The following is an 18,738-nucleotide window of genomic DNA, read 5'->3' as shown; positions in this document are numbered from 1 at the left end:
TTGGTTGTTCATGCAGTGGATTGAGTCTTCTGGCCCAACTGCACCACCACATATGATTGAACATTTATAAACTGACAATGTACTCTTCCAGCCACCCAATGCATAATCACATGCAATGTTAAAACCAGTTGGAAACAACCAAACTATTTAAAATCATTCCACCAAACAAAGCCATCCTGTCCTTTGGGTTCAACTAAGATGTCTAAAACGAAAGCCTTTGCTGGCAGCAAAAAGAAATAGGAAACACTTGCAAGTAACACAAGGAGGTCATGGTCATTCTTCCCAATATCTCAGAACACTACAGAGTGGTGCCCTGTCAGGTGTTACATATCAGGGGTCTCAGAAAATAAGCAAAACATTAAACCCCTTCTTCCTTTTTATCCAACAACAACCCGTGATGCAGGTGAGGATAAGAGACAGGATAATTGGCCCACAGTCTCCCAGCAAGCTTCCATGGCAGAGTGGGGATTCAAATTGAGGTCTCCCAGGTCCTAGTCCCTACACTCTGGTCCCTATATTAACCTAACCCTTACATATAGCTTGGTGGAGCTGTGCCCCCATAAGCAGAAAATGAATTGTTCCCATCTCTCCTTCCCCATAGAAAGCTCCCTTTAGAGATGGTAGAGAAATGAATCCCCAGGTCATCAGCAGTGGAACATGTGAGTCACCATAAGCAGGTATCTTAATTCTGCTTTCTCAATTGTGGGTTCTGCCCTGCTGATGCAATCCCAGACCATAGCTGACCTTTACTCACCACAGACCATGACAACTTAACCACCTTCCCCTTCCTTGCCTAACAACTGCACACTTTTGGAGCCCAACTGCACACTTTTGGAGCCCAATGGGTCCTCAGTGTAAATAGTCTACTGCAAAGTACTAGAAGAATGACAACTTACATGTATACAAAGATCTGCAGATGTACTCAGCGGTAGCAAGCACGTATTTCAATCTGGCAAGTGCAAACTGAGCACCTGGCTGTGATTCAATACTGGCCCAGTAGTGGGCTTCATTTTTGAGATCTCCAAAACCCAACATGGCTGTAGGGTAAGAGTCCGTCCCCACCCCATGTCATTGGCAACAGGCAGGGAGATTCATGACTGCAGCTGACTCTAGTAACCATCCAGAATTTACCATGGATCCTGTCCCTGGGAGAAGGTGTAAAGTGCCATCAAGCCACAGTGGATTTATGGTGATCGGCAAGGGGCATTCAAGGCAAGTGAGAAGCAGAGGGGGGCTGCCACTGCCTCCCTCTGCAGCCATCCTTGGTGGTCCCTCATCCAAGTACCAACCTAGCTTAGCTTCCAAGATCTGATGAGATCAAGCTATACCAAGCTTCCTTCTATTCAGCACTTCAGGAAAAACTAACTACTGAATACATAATTCACAATTTTGAATTAATATTACAATTAAGGTTGCCAGAGAACCACTGGATATTTAACGATGCACTGAATTAATGGCAGTAGTTCAAATTTTTAGCGCAGCTCAGACTTATTTGGCAACTGTTAGAGAGATGTGTTTTTTGTTTCTGGACACATTAGGTAAGTGCAGTCCTCCAAAAGGCTGGGAAAAGTTACAAGAATGGGAGTTACCACAGAAGCTCTTAAACTGCGACAGAATTTGCATGTGAAGACAAAGTTTTTCAGGGAGAGTACAGATGTGAGTCAGGGATGAGAATAGCCCCTGGCATTCCATGGAGAAACAGAGCAATTACCCTAGGACCTAGGTAAACTAGTAAGAACAACAATCCCAGAAGATCTCGGCTTTAAGTTACTCCAAATTCAATTTGAGTGGGACCAGATTCTGCCCACTGACGTACAATTTTGCAGTCCCTCACTTACATTCTCACCCCTGTGCATACAACCATGTGCAAACTTTGGACTGTCATTGTGCTCGCAGTTTCTTCCATGACCAAACTAAAGGGAATTTTTCAGCCCCTTCTTGTTCAGCCTTTTCAAAGGCACATTTTAAACAGCTCTGCAGCTTTCCCAGATAAAAGGGCCTCTTATTCCCGATGTTCCTCCCACCCATCAAAGTGATTCCAGGGAAATCGAGCCAAAGAGGAAGCATTGTCCAGGAGAAAAACAAGCCTCCAGGCAAATTAGACAACAGCCATTGTAATTAGGATGAGGGGAGTCAAGGTTGTGGAGTTGCCAGCGTGCTTTACTGGGGAAACTTGAGTTCAAGTTCGTACTCAGCCGCAAAACTCACTATGTATCAGTTGTCACAAAGAAGGTAAACCAGGCTGTTAATATCTCAGTCTGTTGATAGAGTATTCCTTTCATGCAGAAGAAATAAAAAAACCCTTCCCTTCATCAAAGAAAAGCCAGAAAGAACATATGAAGCTGCCTTACACTGAATCACAGCCTTCATCCAGCAAAGTCAGAACTATCTATTGAGACTGGCTCTCCAAGGTCTCAAGTGGAGATTGGCCAAAGTCCTTCAACCTTTCATTTGGCAGGGTGACGTAGCTTGCAAAACCTCGGTCATGGTCTTTCTTCCCAATATTCCACTTTCACTTCCTCTTTTTGGTTTGTCAATTTGCAGCCAGCTTGTGGTACATGCATTCAGAGGTGGTTTGCCATTGTCCACCTTTATATTGTGACCTTGGACTTCCTTGGTGGTCTCCCATCTGAACAATGAGTAGGGTCAACCTTGCTTAGCTTCCGAAAACTGAGGAAATCAGGCTACCCTGAATTATCCAGCTAAGGGGAACATTCCATATAGGTATGCTGAAAGGATATGATAAAATAATCCATTGTCAACAGCCCTTAACTCAAATATATTTTTCATCCCACCTTTCCTCCAAGAAGCTCAGGCTAGTATAGACATTTTTCTGCTCCTTCATTTTTTCTTCCTAATTATCTGTGCAGTAATTTAGCCTAGGAGGCAGTAACTGAACCAAGGTTATCCAGTTTCATGGCTGAGTGGAGGATCTGAACCCAGATACTCTAACCACTAGACACTAAAAAACTACTATTTACATCACAACCTTTTGATTTAACTGTGGTGGCTTTCTTCAAAGAATCCTGGGAATAATAGTTTCTCAAGGATGTCAAGAATTCTGTTAGGAATCCCTAGCCTTCTCACAAAGGCACAGTTCTCTGGAAAGAAGGAATAACTGTACATAAGCCAGAGGAGAGCTGTCCATTCCTTCTCCCTTGACACCATTAGTGACAGAGGAACAGTCCCATCCTCCTCTCTTTACTGCCCTGCTGCCTGATTTGTTCCATCACTGACCAAGGCATCCAATCCACACTGAGAAATTTCATTCCCAGGATACCTGACACAAGAAATCAGACAGCTCAGAACTATATTTCCCTATTTCATTACTGAGTCATGAAATCAACACAAGATCAATCCTCAATGCTGTATAATTCGTGACTGGGAAAAAACCCAGCAAGGTCAATTTGTGGGTTTTAGGTCCCCGATCAACCTTTGGGAGCACAAAAAATACGTTCCTCAGTAAAAGCAGAAGCACCTTGTTCCACATCCTGTGAACAGCTGTTCTGTTTTTTTCCAAAAATTAACACAAAAGGACAGCTAACAGGTTATCTTTATAGACTTTTCATAGCATACTACAGGCTCAAGCCAATCATCAGCCATGATGGATTTTGATGGACTGTCCAGAACTGGAGCTCCACACTGGGATAATTAACCACATATTGCTTTTTTGTAAAATTGTCAGCCAACCAGAATTTTATAGAACCAGATGGATTTCAACCTTGTGGCCATAAAAAAAGAAATATATAAAGGGAGGAGGTAAAGAAATACAGCTTGGGGGGGGGGGGATGACAGGATGTTTTGCATAGAGAACTGTACTGCATACATAAAATGTCAAAGGACTGAATAAGGCTGTGTAAACGTTATTCATTTCTGTGATGCTCAATGATCTAGTTTTCACACAATCAGTTGAAGCTTTTCTTTGTCACATGTGTACATGGTCTGGATTATTATACAGTTATATGCTATACACATCTCTGGGCACATACTTGTTATATTCATCTGAATTTGTTCACAGTTGTGATTCATCACAGGACTAGGCAGGACTTCAGGAAATCTAGGAATCAATTTTCTTCCGTTTTTCCCTATGCTCAGTATTTGCCATGGGAGGGAGGGATCTACATTGGGGATGCAGCATGGAGTCGGTAAGACTTAGCCCCTTCCCCTGGCCATTTTCCTAACTTCAACTTAAGCTGTTCTTTGCCCCCTAGGAAGAAACCTGCCCCTTTGCCCCTTAGGAAGAAACTTGCAGGTATCCATATAATGTCTCATGCTCCCCCATGGAAGACAAATAACTTTAGTAGGGTGGGTCAAGAAAATGGTGCCATATAGGACCCTTGTTCCTGTACAATGGCCTCAATACAGATCACTATATACCTATCCTGAATAGGTACGATGACTGAGAAGTGTGGAACTCAATGGGTGATATAGGCATGTTCTAAAATATTCCTCCAGGAAGTGAATAGAGACAGAGCCCCTGGCCATGCTGAGACATGTCAGCCCTCTGGTAACATCCTTGAGCAACCCAGCTGTCAGAAGAGAGGAGATATTAGAGAAACTTTGGACATCTGAAGCTGCCCAGTCAAATCAGACTTCTGGATCACTTTGGGTGATTTTGTGCAGGCCAAATATAATGGGTTCAGATCCTTTTAAAAACATAATGGGGGAGAAGTTCCCAAAGAACCCGGCCCCCAAACTCTTCTAAACCCAGGTTATATGGAAATCACTAAATTAGCAACTTTTTTCCTCCAACCTGGGTTTCAGTCGCTTCCTCCTTGCCTATGTGAACTATGGCAAGCAGGAAGCATTCTATCCCCCACTTCCATCCACCATTATGCTGGATTCCCTAGGCAGCTGCCATTAGAGTGGATTCTATAGGTGGCCACCATGTTGTGCCACCTAGTAGGGTGGGTGGGGATTCTCAGGTGTGTGGTTTGCAGGGAAACAGTGTTTCCCATGCGAACTGCACTGCCTTATGCCATTGGGATCCCAGCGATTCCAGCTGGCCCCTGCACCCATGGTGCAGACAGAAGCACAGGCAACAAAGGTTTATTTAACCCGCTAGTGTTGCCCGTGCAAAATCAGTCTTGGTCTAACACTGTTTTTTAATTTTCCCCAACTAGCAATATCTCTCAAGGGAGTCAGGCAGGAAGATCTTTACTTGCTGAGTCTTGATGAGACTATTTTAAGTGGAGGTACCAAGTGCTGAATCTGGAACCTCTTGCATGAATAAAAAGTGCTCTACCCCCACCCCCAAACACCTATGGGCACTTTGACAGAACTTCCCTGAAAACACTGCACAAATTCTGATCAACTAGTGTTTGTACATTTGTCACAAATCAAGTCCATAGGGGGCAAAGCTCAGTAGTCCAGCACACAAGGGCCCAATTTAAAACACAGAATCTCCAACAAAAAGCAGAAAAACTTGGAGAGACCCCAGTCTATGATTTCAGAGAACTGCTGCTGGTCAGAGAAGATAGCACTAGACTCAACAGACTAATGGCCAACATCATCAGTTTGCTGAGTCAGCACCTCTCTAGCACACACTACAGTGCACGTGTCACGGCAGCTGGCACATGGCCCTTTCTACATTTCCTGGCCAATCTGTCATGACTTAATTAACTTTGAGAAGGAGTCAGGGCAGAGAAAATATAAATCCTATCCACAAAGAACAGGAAATCTGATCCAACTCTGAAACTTAAGACGTTTTTATTTTTTACACTATTGCAAAATTCATAATGGCGAATCTTACCAGTTAGTCTTCAAAGGGGGCGGGGGATGTAATAAACAGGAAGGACTACGGCAGGGTCAACCAAGCACTGAGTTTAGGTGTGAGAAGTACCAGGATAAAATCCTGCATTACCCTAAAGCTCACTGGCTGGCTTTAAGTAAGCTCACTGTCTGTCAGTCAAGTGAGGTCATAGTGCTTCCAAAGGGTTGTTGCAACAATACAGAAAGATGAGACCAGACAAACCCTTTGTTCTGCTCAAGACATCTACAGGAACAACAAATACTTGCAGCAATCAGGATCTCAACAGGCCCACTTCCTGGGCCCTCTTCTCCACTTCATTCCTCTCATTCCAAATTTCAGCTCAAATTCAGATTTAAAAGCCTATAATGATTTCAAAACTTGCTTACATTGGCCAAGCTTCTCCCCCACTCCCCGCCCATAACCACCACCCATGTCTGCGCCTCTTCTGTGGTTCTCAAAGCACACCACTTTGCCATAATTATATGACCTCATTACGCCCTCAGCCATTATGTATCAAATCACCATCTAATGCTCACTGAGATTTGTCAGCCACCCAGCCCAAAAGCAAAGACAGAAATGCAGGCCCAAGAAGCCACCATAAAAGTCAGCAGAATACACAAAACATTGGGATGACTGGAACAGCCAATGGCAGAACAGACACTGCCGGAAATCTAGGATGCAAGAAGGAACCCACAAGCACATGCCAAAGGAACGTTTGATGTTTGTTTCAAATGCAGTGCTGCAAATTGTTCTATGGCTGTTATTAAGGTTACAGCAAACAAGCTGGCTCCAACTCTATCCTTTGATTGTGGTCACTTTGAATCCACAAAGCTCTCTCTCTCTCTCTTCTGGTTGTGACTAGATTCCCTCCAGTGTTTTGGCAGCATGAAGTCAAAGCACTGTGCAAATATGCAATTAAATTAGATTGAGGTTTGATGAAAACTGACTTCAGGAAACAAGCAAGAGGGTTCTTTTAATGCAATATGTTCATCTTCTGATTGAGTTAAAAATAAGTTATCAGAGGAAGGGGGGTGGGGATTCTGGTCTCTATCTTCATTACTGCTGACCTAATAACTATTGTAGCCTGGCTGGCAAGTCAAAGTAGAGAAACCAGGAGGAATAGCAGAATATCACTGCCCCTTTCATCCATATCGATTGGAATGATTGAATGGCAAGGAAAATCAATGGAATTGTCTTATATGGAGAAAGCCAAATTCAATATATTTGCAGAGGGGCTTCTATTCCCTAAACAACAGTACAGGGCCCCAGATGTAGCCAAACCATAATAAATTGGGTGTCATCTGGTAGCCATGCTTTCAGGTGTAACATTTCATGCAAATGTGTACGTGGCTACATCTAAAAACATAGTGGGTGGCCACATGCTGATCAAGATACCAGGCCAGACCACCCACCAACAAAAACAGTTGAGGTTTCTCCATCCTCAGGGATTTCTCAAACTGTGCAGAGAAATGTGACTGTGTCAACTAATCAAAAGAAAAATAATCCCACTCCCAAATGGCTCGATGAGGCCTGAATGTGCTCCAGAAGGCAGAGAATGTTGAGAGTAGCTGAGAGTCAGTTAAAGGGAAAATCAACCTGCTGAAGTCCTTAACAGTTTAAAGAATCATGAAGAAGAGATTTGAATGGAGTATGGTGTTCCAAATTGTTGCCCCCCCCCCTCCCATAGTCCCTAACTGTGAGGATTCAGGTAGCTTCCTCCAGGGCAAAGCTCAGTGCCAAATGCTTCTTGAGGCTGGCAGGAAGTACAAGGGCTAATAAGCCCATGGGCTCAAACACCTTTCCTCAAGTTGTGTCTTCTTCCTGTTTGCTATGGGGGACCTGTGGCCTTTTATTTCTGTGGTCTTGGTTTCTTCAGTACTTCTTGATTGAATAACGACAGAGCATCATAAAATAAACCCTAAATCATTGTTTTAAAACACTCGTAATAATTCTAAAATAAAAAGTCTGTGGGTAGATTTCCACAAACTGCAGAATGTGGTTTCAAGCTTATTTTGTTATAGGCTCCCAGCCTGCCTTGCCTTCTCTTTCTCAGAAACACAGCTGTAATTTTCTAGGAGTCTTAAAAAAGCAACAGTGAAAGATCATCCACTTTTTCTAAAAATCCATAGCATGCCTCCAAACAGGTCGGTTCTCTGCCCACCTGAGTGGAGAAGAAGAAATGAACGTTAGTCTATGGAAAGTAAACCAGGCTCTCTCTCCCTTTGAAAATGATTCAGTGCAGACATGACAGAAAACCAGTTTATTTTACTTATAGCAGTGATGGCGATCCTTTTCGAGACCGAGTGCCTAAATAGCAACCCAAAACCTACTTATTTATCGCAAAGTGCCAACCCGGCAATTTAACCTGAATAACTCCCTTGCACAGGGGCTAGCCTGCTGTAGCCTCCAGCAAGTCCCACATGCACCACTCTGCACCTCTCTAGCATCTCTGCCGCCTCTGCCCCCCCCCCCCCGGGCAGCAGCCACCGGGGCAGCAGCCACCTGGAGCACAGGTACCAGGCCCACCAGCCAAGTCCTCTCTGCTTGCTGAGGTGCACGCACATCAAGTCCAGAGGCCCAGGCCAGCCTAGATGTAGGGGGGCGGGGCAATTTCCTCCCCACATGATGAACTCTGTGCGCGCGTGCCCACAGAGAGGGCTCTGAGTGCCACCTCTGGCACCCGTGTCATAGGTTCGCCACCACGGACTTATAGTCTGTAAAATCAAGAGTCAGCACAAAGCCACACAAACCCTGCTTTGCCTACACAAATGCTGGAATAATTGTTCTTTATTCCTAGGGATGGTGGTGAACCAGAAGCCAGTGAACAAGCCAGGATAATTGTGCACAGGAGTCACTAGTGCAGTCTGTAGTTAATAAGCCAACTGCAAACCTGGCTTCTGGTGTAACTTTAACTAGCCATAAGTCTCATTCTCATCTACTTTATTGGCATAAAAAACTAGCCATAGTTAATGGAGTGTTCATGTTCCACCAATCACACTAACCATAGTCAAGTTAATTAACCCATGGCTTCGTGGTGACATCGGAACGAAACCAGTGGATATTTGCTTAGTAAGAACAAGCAGTGGAATTTCCCTCAAATGAGCAGTAAGGTGCAGCCCAGTCAAATTGGATCCACCCAATGTTGTAATTAAATGGGAGTTGTGGACTGTAGGGAGCGTGCTCAGTCACAGTCTTACTCTGGATTCCATTGACGTGCCCTAAAGCAAAATTTTCCAGCTTTTGAAAAATAAACGAGTTATTTTTTGATTAAAATTGGAGGCATGGTTTCTACCAACACTAAACAAAAATTCGCTTTCAAACTTGGAGGTTTGCAATTGGATGTTCAGGTCAACTTTTGTAAAAGAAGAAGAGTTTGAATTTAAACCCCAACTTTCTATCCTGTTCAGAGCCTCAAAGGGACCTACAAACTCCTTCCCTTTCATCTCCCCACAACAATACCTTGTGAAGTAGATGGGGCTAAGAGAGTTCCAAAAAACTGTGACAAACCCAAAAATCATCCAGCAGGAATGTAGGAGTCGGGAAACAAATCTGATTTACCAGTTAAGATTCCACCATTCATGTGGAGGAGTGGGGAATCAAACCTGTCTGTCCAGATTAAAGTCCACCTGCTCTTAACCAATACACTACAGATAATAGTAGGATTGTACATTCCTCCTACACCTCAACATGCCGGACCTTCTTTGCTGCAGAATGCTTCACTTGTGTCCTAGTGTCTACCAGTTTGCAAAAAGTAAGTATTGGTGATAATCGTTCAAAAAATGCTCTTGTATCAAACTACCATGTTCAATAATTCAGCACTATCCAAATGCACATCTCTACTGGAAGTTAATCTGCCTTTGGGTACAGTCCTTATCTTCTTGCCCCAGGGGGAAGACATTACAATCTAGCCTTTTGACTGTCCCAGTCTCTGCCTCTTTAGATGTGATGTTCCAGCAAAATGTGAAGTGGTAGATCAGGGCCCCCTAATCTTTTTGAGCCTGCAGGCACATTTAGAATTCTGACATGGCTTGGTGGGCATAGCAACAACATGGCTGCCACAAAATGGCTGCCGCAGGAAGTGAAGCCAACTGCAAAATAATTGCTACAGCTTAACTTTAGTAACACAGGGTAAATCCTTATGCTGTGATGGCAGTTTTTGCCAAAGCAATATTTTTTTTAAAACAAGCACAGCTTAACAAATCTCCAATTCAATAAGAAGCAATTTTGGGCAAAAGCCCTATCTGGCTCCAACTTCTTAAAAAACATTTGGTGGGCACCAGAAACAGTGTGGATGGATGCCATGTTGCCCATATGCACCACTTTGGAGACCGCTGTAGGAAATCTATTGGCCACAGCCACTTGCATAACTAAACTATGGACTGTTTTGTGTTTTGGACAGAGACTACTTGTCTCTGGTAGTTTTCCACTTTGTCAGTTACAAGCTCTCAGACTGGCTCCATTACATGGACAGAATGCAGTTGAACTGCCGAGGTGAAGTCTAGGGTAGAAGACATTTCTCCACCGCCTTTCTGAAAGCCCACCAGAATCTTAAGTACTACAGTCTGCCCTCTGAATTTCTCCATGATGGCAAATTCCAGAAATCCATGGCTGGTATCTCCCACTTTTCCAGCATAGCTACACTGATAGGACAAAGCCTGTTTTCTGAATTAGTCATCTCCAGCCACAGAAAGAAACAAAGTTCAGAGAGCGCAGACTTAGCACACCCTTTAAAAAATCAACAACTTAGATAAGACAACATTATAGCATTTAACATGTACACTGTCAACAGTCAGGAAGCGAAATCAAGACAACCACCAGTTGCATATCAACCCTCTGGAACTGAAAATGGGCCCCCAAGGAACAGAAAGTATGGAAATGATTCATTAGCACACACTTGAATCACTTTTAACTAATGCCTAGCTATACCAGCTTAGCTGCACGCCTTAACTCTTAAACTTTCTACGTATTTGGGCCACATTTTTCAAAAGGGATATAAAAATATGCAAGCCAGTATCCGTATGTGTCACTTCCTACAGCAGGTATTACCCTACAGTAAATAGTTTGATTGTTTTATGGCACTGCAAAGCCTTCTCACTGTATTCTTAACTATAAAGGCATTGGGGTCATTCAGACCCCAACTAAAGTAAAGTGCAAATGTGTGTCAAAAGTAGCAGTTGGTTTTTACACCTTGCTTTTAAGGAGGGTGTAAAGCAGCTTACAAATACCTTCCCTTCCCCTCCCCTCCCCTCCCCACAACAGACACCTTGGGAGTTAGCTGGGACCAGAGACAGTTTGGAGAAATTGTGGCTAGCCCAAGGTCACCCAGCAGGCTTCATGTGGAAGAGTAGGGAATGAAACATGATTCTCTAGATTAGAATTCACCACTCTTAATCACTAGGGCCTGTTCCGCATGGGTCAGGGAAGCAGCTGCATACTGGCATATACGATGCCAGTGGAGCCCTGAGACTGCTCACACGCTTCCGGGCGAGCAGCTCCAGAGTGGCTGCGGCACGTGAGGCACTTTCGCACGGAGGTGCCTTCATTTTGTTTTCCAACTTACCTTCCCTGTGCAGGGAGCTGCGCAGGTACTAGGGGACACGCAGGGACTAGGGCAGGGGTAGGGAACCTGCGGCTCTCCAGATGTTCAGGAACTACAATTCCCATCAGCCTCTGTCAGCATGGCCAATTGGCCATGCTGGTAGGGGCTGATGGGAATTGTAGTTCCTGAACATCTGGAGAGCCGCAGGTTCCCTACCCCTGGACTAGGGGATATGCAATGCCTCAGGGGTTGGAGGCCAGGAGGCGTGTCTCCTTGTTCCCATGGAGCTGCACAGGGAACGGAAGGGAAGAGTTGAAAAAAATGAGCGTGCCTAAAAGCGCTGCCCTCGACCCAATGCACAATGCTGTTTTTGAAAAAAAAAAACCTTGCTCATTGAGCGAGTTTTGAAAACAGCATTTCCCTGCCGGTTGCGGGGGGAAAGGACAGTGCTGCCTCCTTGCAGAGGTGGCAACCGTGTGAACAGCGTCCCAGGAATGGTGCTTCTACCGTTCCTGGAATGCTATTTTTGGCCCGTGCAGAACAGGCCTAGGTCATGCCAATCTGCTGAGAACCTGGTTAAGAACCCCCCTGTCTTGACGCTATACCTATTTTATGTTGATACAGAAACTGACATAAAGTGAAATCATGCATTCAATTTTTTTTTATTAATAGCTGTGTTTAAATGGAGGGAAAAAAAGGGCACAGGTCATCCGGGCTCCATGAAATATCAAAAGGATTGACACTGGGGTCAAAACAGACCTCAACATGTGTGTGTCATCAAAACCCTGTAGGGTTTTCAAGGCAAGAGATATTTGGAGGTGGTTTGTCATTGCCTGGTGTTCCATGAAGGTTGCCCATCCAAATACTTACCAGGGCCAATCCTGCTTAGCTTCTAAAACCCGATGAGATCAGGTTAGCCTGGGACTATCAAACACCTCACATTATAAAAAACAACAACTGATTATTAAAATGCTTTTTACAACTATTCAAGAATTTTTTTAAAAAAATAATAATAATTGCAGCAGTTATCTTTTTCCCTTCGGCCATCATATTTCCCAGAGAAAAAGGCTTATTTGACATAGGTCACATCTTATAAACAAGCTTGGAAAAGGTTGTGTTACGTTGTTACTGGTTTCCTGTCTGCAAAGAAAAAGCTCTTTCTGGATGTTCTCTGCATGTGTGAGAACATTTTGCACATAAAAAAGACATTCATCCACATAAGTTATTATTTTGGTAGGTTTAAAGGGTGCACACTGGGCAGAATTTGGCAACTATTCTGCTAAAATGCTCAGCATGCATATCTTGTCTACACTCCTGAATATTTAAAAACCAACATGTGCAGAATATGCAAATGTTTCAGATTGCGCCTGCTAACAATGAATTTGGTGGTCCTGCACTTAATAGCAGGACAGTGAAGTACCCAGTGAAGTACACAGTGAAGTACCCACAAACTTGTTGATTTTTTTAAACAGCTATTAGAAGTGATTCAAACAATTTGTATGCACTGACTCTTCTTGGAGTTTCTGAAAGTATGTGATCAAAAACCTGGGAGAAATTTTGGAGGGAGAGCTCAATGAACGGAGATATGTCCATCAATGGAACTTCCATGTTCAGAGTCAGTAAACTTCTGAACACCAGTGACAGCAGGCACTATTGGTGAAAGTCTGGGGCATTTATGTTGTTGGTCCTCCAGGACACCTGTTTGACAACTGTGCGAAACAGGATGTGGAACCAGTGGACCACTAATCTGAACCCAAAGACTGCTGCTTACGCAGGGCAAGACTTCATGACCTGCATACCTCCTTGTGCTTCCCGAGGACAGCATGCAAGAATTATGCACAGTATGCAAATCATTTAATTTGCATAAAAAATGAGAGTCAGAAAACTGTGCTACCTTGATGCAGAACTGATCCCCCCCCCCCTCTCTTTGAGATGAATGGGGGGAAATCGCTGTTCTGCATAAAGGGCACACAAATGTGCTTTTAAATTTACTGCCACCAGCAAAGGCTCCCAAGAACTCCTTTTTCCTTGTTTCCTTTCAAGACAGTTTGATTACTGTTTTAAGAGCCCTTAAGTAAACAGAGCATCCACAGTTCGCAAAGCAAGACCAGGATCAAAGCAGAAAATATCTAGGCCATTCCTTAAAGACCTGAAGCTATATAGAAGGCCACAAGGAGGACAAAATAGTTTTGCAGCACACAAAGGTAAGCCACTCAGAAGCAGTATGGTAGATCACAGGAAATAACCCAAATCAGGGAATATGAGTATCTTTAGGCTCATATGCAAGAAAGCATGCCTGCACATTATACTTGTACGGATGGTGCACTGTGTTGACAGCAAGCCATAATTCCAAATGAAAAACAGCAAAGAGTTGGAAACGACTCAAAAAACCTGAGCAAGTAACAGAAGTGAAATCAAAGAACTGTGCCGGACACAGCCAGTGGGCATTGTAGTTGAAGAAAGGGTATTTAGGTCATTCAATCATGCTGCAGAATCCGAGAGGCACATTAACACATGAAGCCAGAGGCGTATCTAGGAAAAATGTAGCCTGGTGCAAAATCTGAGTTTTCCAACCCCAACACCATTGTCAGGGCAGCCACCCTCCCCCACCACGACCAAACAATGTTGTTTTTTCTGGTGGTGAGGGGTGTGGGGGTGATTTTCCGCCCCCCTCCCATGTAACTAAATGGCCACAGCCTGGGGACATTTGACACCATATGTCCCCCTGGGCGGTATGCCCCTGCATGAAGCTGCTGCCTTATACCTCATCAGAACACTGGTCCATCAAAGGGAGTAGTGTCTACTCTTACTGGCAATAGCTCTCCAAGGTCTTTCTCATCACCGACTACCCTATCATTTTAACTAGGGGTGCCAGGTATTGAACCAGAGACCTTCTGCAGGCCAAGCAGATGCACTGCCACCAAGTCTCAGCCCCCTGTCTGCTCAAAGCCATGGCAAAAAAAGAAGTAATGTGACAGAGGAACACACGGTGCATTACTCATCCGCATTCTCATTATACTTGTATAGAAGCTGGTGTCTGGCACAGAATTCAGCCTTATAACCTCTGCTAATCCTTTCCAGCGAGTCTTTTTCACTGCTTGAGAAGGCAAGCTTGACCATGAAATATCAGGAATTCATGGGCAGGTTAGGCAAGGCATTCACTGTTCAGGGCATGAGCCTTTAGCTTTCTGAATAGGCAACTGACCCAACCAAAATAAATCAGAAAGATTTAAAGCCCAACAAGTATATATGCACACTGCCACAATTTGCACAACTTGTTCAGAATACAAAGTGTTAGTTTTTTCTTGGCAGAGAGCCAAGATCTAATCTGGTGCAGAATATATACGCAGTCCTTGACATACACCAATGCCCAAGGTTGGGGCTTGCAATTTTCAATTTGTTAGAGCAGTGGTTCTCAATCTGGGGGTTGGGTCCCCTTTGGGGGTCGAACAACCCTTTCACATGGGTCGCCTAAGACCATCGGAAAATTGTTTTTTTATATTTTATATATACCAATTTTATGGTTGGGGTCACTACAACATGATGAACTGTATTAAAGGGTTGCGGCATTAGGAAGGTTGAGAACCACTGTGTTAGAGCATTCGTTGGTTTTACAATTGTCAAGTGGGTTAAGCCACAGAAGAAGCTAACAAGTTAGATGAAAAGTGAGTTAACGCAAAGGTCCTCACCTGCAGGGAAGAAAAGTCAGTGTCTCTATTCCCCACTCCCGCCAACGCTTGCCAAAAGTTTGTAGAAAATTGCTGAGCCCAAGGAAAGATTAAAGGCAAGGTTTTCTGGGGTAGGGCACCTCATGTGGGCCAAGAAAAGCCACAAGAAATTTGCTGCAATGCTTAGAAAGGTAGGTTGGGATATTCAGCAACTTCTCCCTCCCCCAACATTCATGATCCAGGCTTTATTTATGCTATTTATATTCCACCTTTCTCAGGGAGATCCAAGGTAGATTACACACCGCATAAGCCAATACAGTCAACAGGATGGGACATCTAACAAGCAACGTAATAGGATTAAAACTGAACTAAGCAGACATTTGAAACAGAGGCTGATTCCGCATGGGCCAAAAACAGCAGTGTGAAAACAGTATAAACCCTTTTACACCATTTAAAACCCTCTTACACCATTTTCACACCGTTTTCACACTGCTGTTTTTGGACCATGCGGAATCAGCCTGAGTATGTATCAACATGTTTAACATACTATACACTATACTCATCCCACTCCCTTATCTTTTATTAAAGCATCTTCTGACCACACCATTATAATTATAATGCTATTACCTCTGTAAAAACGCCCTACTTAATAATTCAGTTTTGTATATTTTGTGAAATGCCAGGAGAGTGGGCCTCATTCGGCAGGCCATTCTACAAGATGAGAGCCACAACAGAGACTAAATGTGGATGGGCAGTTGGTGATTTTGCCCATTTGTAGGGCAGTGACCTCAGAAGACCCTGCTCAGTTAAGAGTGAAACAAAAGAGGTCCTGCACCGATGACGGCCCAAAGTCATGCAGGTCTTTTCATATGGCAGCCAATGCCTTGAACTGAATCTGGTAAACTGATGGGGTGACCACAGGATGGGAATAACACACATGCTCTGCCTAGCCTTGGCAGACTAAGGGTGGTTGCGGGAAGCTTCATTTGTGGCAAAGAGTATGGTGGGCCCAAACATAGAAGACAGAGAAGGAAGAACCAAGTCAGTTGTGAAAGGGCAGGAGTATAAAGACAAGATGGAGAAGCCAAGGCTGAAACAGAGGCCTAGTGTTGGGGGAAAAGAATCTACAACACCACCAAGGTTATCGGGCCCAAGATCTGGTTAGACCTGGTCCATGAGGCAGCCATCTTGCTTTTTTAAATTATAATTTCAGCTTTTATTTGCAAACTGCATTTCTACACTGGGCTTCACAAAAAGTACCAACCATAAGAATAAAAAGCACTTAAAACTGGTTACTCTCGGTGACAGTGGAGCTAAAAAAAAACCCTGGATGAGAGAAACTTTAATATGGTGCCAAAGCAGATAGAAGAACAATTCACATGTGAAGAAGCGTGACAAAAAGCAACAGTCTGGCTTGCAGGAATCTTGGTCCAAAGAGACCAGAGGAACCATTCATCACCATCATCATCTTGATGCTGGACCAAGCTATCCTTATGTTTATTCAGGTAGCGGACCCCAAATGGGCCCTTATGAAGGTACCAGGGGCAGCGCCATCCATCTTGCTGAAGCTAAATAAGTTGCAGACGAATCACTGTCTAGGTGGGAGACCTCTCTGGAAGAGGTTGTGGCTCAGTAGTAGAGTACCTGTTTTTCACGCAGAAGCTTCCATCCAAGGTATCCCCAGTTAAACGGACTAAGCTGTGAATAATGTGGAAGACCACCTTCACCAGACATCTGGGAGAGCTCCTGATAGTAGACAATATTGACCTTGAGAGACAAATGTGACTGAAGAGAAGGAAGCTTCATATCCTTTTGGGAAAACCCCATGGCTGCCCCTCTGAGCTAACAAGAAAGGTAGGATAAAAATGTTAACACAGGGACATAAGAATCATGATCATGGCAGAAAAAGGGGGGAAAGGGCATGGGAAGGTAGTCACTGCCAGAGCTTAGCCCCAGCACCCATAGAGGGTTCAGCACCACAGTTTATAAAGCAGAACATACATATGAGAACATGCAAGAAAATCTCCCAATTCTGCTTTCAGTCTGCTTTGATGAGAGGCAAGTGTTTGCAGGTCTCAGGGTGTTATGAGTCAAGCTTTAGGGTTGGAAAGAATGAACTGCATGGAAAAGGAGGGGGGAGAAGGAGGAAAGCAGAAGGAGAGTGAGAGAGAGAGCAGAAGTTGGTGGCCTCAGCTAGGAGAAGCAACCTCCCAACATCAAATCACACCCTTTATTTCTATGCTAATTCAGAGTTCCTACAACTCCCTTATTTGTCATTTACAGTCACTAATGCGAATCAGAAGCCTCCATTTCATCCACAATCATACAGGTTGGGGGTGGTGGGGGGGAGAGATCCATTCTTTTCTCCTGACTGACAGATAACAGGGTGTTAATGGGTAACCAGCCTGCTTCAAGAAATCTCACACATCCTTAAGAAGGGGGGGGGGGGATTTCAGGGAAATACAAAGTTGACTTTTTTATGGACAGCACATTCATCGTGGAACCACTCCGAAAAAATGGATCCCGCGGAAAGTAGCCGTCCCCCCTGGGGCCTTAAAGCGTGAAACAGAAGGAGCAAAATCTTGGCAGAGCTTTCTGAAGAAAGTGCCGGGAAAGGGGCGCCTGGAGCCTGGGAAAGGGAGCTCACAGCTGTCGGCGCGCGCCTCCTTCCTAAGGCGGGTCGGGTTGCACGTGAGAACTGCAACCGGGGGTTAAGGCAAGAGAGCAAATCCTGGGCGGCCACTCACCCACGCCGTACTTCTCCCGCTTCGTGGGGATCCAGCGGGCCATGCCGGGACGGAGAAGGATCTGCTCCCGCTCCGGTTCCTTCGCCGCGTCCTCCTGCTCCTCCTCCGCCTCATCCAGCCTCGGCGGCTCCGGGCTCCCCCGCCATGCTCGGGGCGTCGGATCCGGACCGCGGTTTCTTCCACGCGTAATTCCCCAGCAGCCGTACGCCGCCACCGGCGGGGAAATTCCTTGCCTTGCCCGGCCCTCCCGCCCTTGTCTTGCGGCCACACCAGCCGCTCCTGCTGTTGCAGAGTCAGACCGAAGGGGCGGTCAGTGCCCGCCCCTGCCGGGTGGGATCACCTGCTCCCGCCCCAGCCCCGGCCCCGGCTCCTCCCTTGTCCTACCCAGGCTGGGACCGCCTTGAAGCTGCCAGGGCGGACAGACTCCGCGGCGCGCTTACTCGGGAGGAAGTCAGTTCAGATCAGGGCAACTTTCCGAGTGGTCCATTGCGTGGACAGGCAGCCACGGTGCTGAACACTGAGCTTGCTTGAAAGCAAATCCCATTGCATTCGAATAAATCATGCGTAATAGGCAAGTCCAGTGTCTGCTGAGGCAGGGAATAAACCCCAGCTAAAGCCAGCGGGATTGTTTGACTTCTCAGGAAATGTAGGTATGTCATTGTTGATAAATGTATATAGAGAGAATGAAGCAAGGTCCTCAGTGCTGAAAAAAATACTTTCTTTCTTTTCCTTCCTTCCTTCCTTCCTTCCTTCCTTCCTTCCTTCCTTCCTTCCTTCCTTCCTTCCTTCCTTCCTTTATTTATTTGTTTATTTATTACATTTTTATCCCCATCAATCTCCCAAAGGATTCCCGGAAGCTTGCAACAAAAACATATAAAAACAATATAATAATATCAATAATATAAACACATAAACATTATAAACATTCAAACCAATTTCAACAAGATGGCCATAGAGAAAGAAACCAACATGGGACATGAAAAGACCCTGTCATTTGCTACCATTCCAATTTGGGTTGACCCTGTGGTTTTT

General features: G+C 44.8%; 1 protein-coding gene across 2 annotated transcripts in view; it reads right to left on the bottom strand.

Annotated features, from left to right (window-relative positions):
- The window catches only part of DOCK5 (dedicator of cytokinesis 5), a 133,156-nt gene extending 115,173 nt beyond the window's left edge, over window positions 1-17,983 (bottom strand). For both annotated transcript variants that reach the window (XM_048513582.1, XM_048513580.1), the window contains exon 1: window positions 17,707-17,983. In XM_048513582.1, coding sequence (XP_048369539.1) covers window positions 17,707-17,749 — 43 coding nt within the window. In that variant the 5' untranslated portion in view covers window positions 17,750-17,983. The remainder of the gene's footprint in view (window positions 1-17,706) is intronic.
- Window positions 17,984-18,738: the final 755 nt, after the last annotated feature.

This window comes from Sphaerodactylus townsendi, linkage group LG12, assembly GCF_021028975.2.
Source record: "Sphaerodactylus townsendi isolate TG3544 linkage group LG12, MPM_Stown_v2.3, whole genome shotgun sequence".
NCBI lineage: Eukaryota > Metazoa > Chordata > Lepidosauria > Squamata > Sphaerodactylidae > Sphaerodactylus > Sphaerodactylus townsendi.
Note: the sequence above shows the minus strand (reverse complement) of the source record. Positions and strands in the feature narration are given on the sequence as shown.